This window comes from Hypomesus transpacificus, unplaced genomic scaffold (genome assembly GCF_021917145.1).
Source record: "Hypomesus transpacificus isolate Combined female unplaced genomic scaffold, fHypTra1 scaffold_52, whole genome shotgun sequence".
NCBI classification, from domain to species: domain Eukaryota; kingdom Metazoa; phylum Chordata; class Actinopteri; order Osmeriformes; family Osmeridae; genus Hypomesus; species Hypomesus transpacificus.
This window is the reverse complement of record NW_025814031.1, coordinates 321,626-326,149: the sequence shown is the minus strand read 5'-3', so window position 1 is coordinate 326,149 and position 4,524 is coordinate 321,626. Positions and strand designations below refer to the sequence as shown.

At 37.8% G+C, this 4,524-nt stretch overlaps 1 protein-coding gene across 3 annotated transcripts; it reads left to right on the top strand.

Annotated features, from left to right (window-relative positions):
• The first annotated feature begins 592 nt into the window (after positions 1–592).
• LOC124465532 (small integral membrane protein 10-like protein 2A) lies at positions 593–4,524 on the top strand. Of its 3 annotated transcripts, XR_006955840.1 has the most exons (3): positions 593–927; positions 1,250–1,505; positions 1,623–4,515. XR_006955840.1 is itself a non-coding variant. In XM_047017368.1 (2 exons), the coding sequence occupies exons 1-2, from the start codon at positions 748–750 to the stop codon at positions 1,799–1,801; spliced, it is 228 nt and encodes a 75-aa protein (XP_046873324.1). In that variant the 5' UTR covers positions 593–747; the 3' UTR covers positions 1,802–4,524. The 3 variants fall into 3 exon arrangements, 2 of the variants coding, with proteins under 2 accessions (XP_046873324.1, XP_046873325.1); XM_047017368.1 differs by lacking the exon at positions 1,250–1,505 and having other exon boundaries at positions 593–924; positions 1,751–4,524; XM_047017369.1 differs by having other exon boundaries at positions 1,250–4,513.

The window sequence follows — 4,524 nt, the reverse complement described above, 5'->3', positions numbered from 1 at the left end:
AGCGGTAAAGGCAAACAACTTCCTGCTCAACTACAGACGCCCATGAACTCATCCTACGGGGCAAATGGAAAATCCCTTTCCCTCATATATTCCCTCACATTCACTGTTTTGATTAAACTAGGTAGTTAAACACACAACGTGTTTAACCATTAGCTTAGACACAAGGCCAAATTTGCCATATAATTTGGCACACACATTATTTGATGAGATGGACAAACAAAAACAGTTCCACTGACAGTTGCCCCACTGGGACCTATATCGTGATGGATCTAAATGAAGAAGATTCGGGAAATCGAACTCAACTCAAAAGTAAATTGACATATAATGAAAGAAGGCCTAAAGTAGTTTGTAAAAGTAATCTTAAATCAGAACACGTAGTCGACCGTTTCCAAAGAGAATCCGTATGCGCCAATAATAATTTATACAAATGACATGAAAACACAATTTTCGCATCTGTAAAGTGATATTCATTACGTTTGTGTAATTACGCACAACTAAGCCCATGTTGCGAAACGAAAAGAATTGAGACACGGTTATTTTATTATGTAAAACCAAAATAGCCCACTTCCGTGGGTCACACTGTTTATCTTCCGTGTAACCAAAACGGGATACGAGCGGCTGGGTTCGATCTAAAGACATGAGTTGTTCAGGTGTCAGGCAATCATGGAAAGATGCATTGTTACGTGTTATTGACTAGCAAGATAGTTTTAATAATTTAGCTGTGATTGCCGTGATAGACATCGTCTTATGGCGGGTCTGTCGTATTTAGTGTTCCGTTTTTCGGGGTCTGCTGGTCGGACGTATGGAGTGTTTTCAAAAGGGTTGACGAGGACTTTGTTGATATTTTTTGATTTGGCATGGCGACTCCGAATCAGATTTCCGTATCTCTATCTTATTGCGTCCATGATGTTCAACGTGCGATTGCAGGTGGGGAATTAAATGAAACAATCCGTGCTGCATCTATTTTGTAGTTATTTGTAGTGTCATTTAATATTTTAATATTGGCTCAGCTAACCTGGCAAGATCAATAAATGCAATTTGCAAAGTGTCCGCCCATTCAGGCCACAAACTACTGGATTACAATTGTTTAGCATTTAATTACCCCAAAACGCCACGATAACACAGAATCTGAACGTTGGATGTTGACACGATTTGTCTTGGCTACATGAGTAATGCCGTTTGTAGCAACATTCACTCAACTGTTCAGTTTGGCATGACTTTGACTTTTTTTTCTTCTTTTCACTTACAGGTCCATATCGAAATTCATTGAGTTTACATTGCTATCAGTCATACCAAGAGGGCCTTTGTGCACTAATGTGATGGTCATCTTGCACTTCTCAAAGACTCAGCTGAATCTAGCAAACTTACAAGGTGGAAAAGGGGGGCACTAATGTCGATACGCAGTGAGACACATTGTCTCGCTCAGCCCTTGTCATAGGAACCCAGTGCCTTTGTTGTGGAAGGTCACCATGATGCTAACATCCATAGCAGGGGCAGGAATGCATGTGAGTGTGTATTGATTCTCAGCCATCTCACCACCTGATGCTTTGGAGTCAGTTCTCCAGTCTGAAGAAAAAGGGAAAAATGACTGGTGGAATTTTATACTGCGTTTTCTGTCATAGACACAAGGACCTAAGAATGGAAATGATGCAGACAATGGAACAAACGTCTCTGGGACTTTCTCTCATTCCTTCCTTAATTGTCAGAGTGCTGTTATGAAGAAAATCATCAGAAAGTATAGTGACCTGCAAACACTTTTAGAAGGGGAAACTGGAATTATGTCATACGTCCTATCGTTTAAAATGCAATTCTTCCTCTAGCATCTCACACAGAATGACACAAACCAGAGCATGCTTTTTGGTCACAGTGGTTGTAGCAACTTCGACTTCCTGAGTGTTAGGGAGGTGTAAAGAAGCAGCAGGGCATTGTTACACTTGGGACAATTCTATAACGGGTTTCTGTCCATCAAAAAGTCGGGGCATGTATGTTACAGTATCAAGATGTCTCATCACAATCTAAACAATGACTGGTATGTTTTGGTGTAAGAAAAAGGTGTGCAGACCTGGTCATGCACTCATACAGGCTCGCATACACATCACAGAATTCTCTATCTGTCAAGGTCTTGTGGATCTAGATTTTATGGCGTTTCAATAGTGATACTTTCAAAATCATTTTTATAATTTTGTTGGATATGCTTTGATTTGTATGTCTGTTTTATCTGTAATGAATTTGTAAATTCTTATAGTCTGTATTAAAAAGGTAAATATTGTTGTAGGATTTTACCTAATTAAATAATGAAACAATAATTTAACTTTTGGCCTAGTAACTATAATTAAAGTACTTAAAATATTCATATACTGTTTAAACAGCGCTCCAATTCTCCACTTTTTCAGGTTCACAATTTTCAGGTTGCTAAATGTTTTGTGAACTCAGTCCAGTTCACATATCTTTTACTTAGCAATACATAATGGGAGGTAATGCTAGGTAGTTGATGGCATGTCATTAATGCAGATGAACTCCCATGAGACTGTTTGATTTTTAGGTCAATCATTAATCCATTTGACAGGATTACAGTATTGTAGCCCTCAGAGTATTATATAGTTTTGGATGGACATTATTGACGTCAATGCAAAACACTGGGTACGCTAAAATGTGTATATCTTATACTTTCAAAGATGATTAAGATTTTGAATACAAATATGCAAAAAGTAGAGCCTCTGCTAAATTGAGAATGTCCATATTCCATTGGTTGTCTTACACGATGTGTTTAGACCAAACACATTAAATGATTATTCTGAGACAGATATTGGTGTGTAAGGTTTTTGCACAGTAAGTGTTTTTTCGAAAAGCAAACAAATGTAAAGATATGCAGATAGTTGACTTCAGTCGTGGACTCATATCTAGTCATTTTAAAAGTACCATCTTTGGCCACAAGAAGTCAGACCATTTCTACCAAACGTTCAATCACTCTCCTCCATGAACAGCTGTCACATTTTATGAAGATGAAAGAGCGAATTATGTCTATTTGGGAAAATCATGAATTTATTTGTCTGATGTTCACCGTTATAGTGAATAGGAATTTATATGGTAATCAAAGCAACCAGGATGTTATACTAATGTTCCAACACAATGATTGGGTGTTCTGTTATTAGTTGCCGCTAAATTAGTTTAAAGAGCTATGTTGCTGTTCTCTGCTTATTACTAAATGTGGGTGTGTGATTGGTTATTATATGTTAAACCACAGCTAAAATGGCCAAGTTGGCTTCTCCCACTACTCTTATTTTACACGTCTCACTATATGAACAGTGCCCTGCAAAAACTTCTTGCACTGTAATTTCAAAGCCAGGCTATTACAGTTATATATTCCTACATAATAGTGTGCAAAATCAACCAGGGTTGTCAAGGCAACTGCACTCTTAATTCTCCTTGTGACAACCCTTCTATTCCGCCTCCTCCCCCTGGGATTTTTTTATTTATTTCCTTGGGATTTGACACAGGAAAATATTTTAATAGGTTTAACATTTGAAAAAGGAAAGAGAGAGAGCAAGAGTGAGAGATAGAGATAGATTATGGATAAACCGGGCTATACTTTCTCTAAATTAAACCTAAAAGCATGTGTACATCAACTTAATGGGAATGAAGATTAGGTGGTAATGTTTTAGCTTTAGGCACTTGTGGTTGTGTTTAACTTGCATGTTGGGACTGTTATAGTGTGTGATCCTTTGACATACATTTCACTGAAGGGCTTGGGTTGATTATTAGGCCACCCAGGTGTGTGTGTGTTGTATCCATATGTTGCTTTGAATGTGTGTAACACAGTGTGATAATTAACGTCAATATGGAAAAATGACTTTTCATGCATTTTGAGTATTGGTGCACCTGCAATTGTATTTCTGTCTGCACATCATGTTGTTTCAAACTGATTCATAAGTAAATTGTAATTTCATATATTCGAAAAGTAGGCTCCCAGACTTGATGAAACTATTATAATTCAAATAATTCTTGTAAAAGGCCTTTCTGAGCAAAGGCTGTGATGAAAGAATTCACCTGACAGTTCATCTTCAGTTAAAGGGATAGTTAATCAGAATAGAAGTCAGAATCAGACAGTTTGCTCTTTGTGCATCAAACATTCTGGGGCGGTTTGCTACGTACCCTGCCTCAAAGGGACACCCATCAGTCAACATGAGTGACATCTCCAGTGTTCACATGCATTCATGTTCTCCCGTACTCCTCAGTGCAAGGGGAATGGATTAGCTGCCACAGAAACACTAAATGTAAACAAATGTGAATCCTCTAACTGGAATAAATGTTTGTCTTAAAAATTTGATTGGGGCATGATCTCTTTAGATTCAATGATGTGCACTCTATGAGCTTAAATGCCACAGTTACAGAGTAGGAGTGGATGATCTGTGGAAAGGCCACAAGCAGTTTTGCTCCTCTTTCTCTTTTGCAAATATATCTTGTATTTGAGCTTTATATTGTTAACTAAAAGTGAGGGTTGCATGCAAACACTTTTCTTACAAG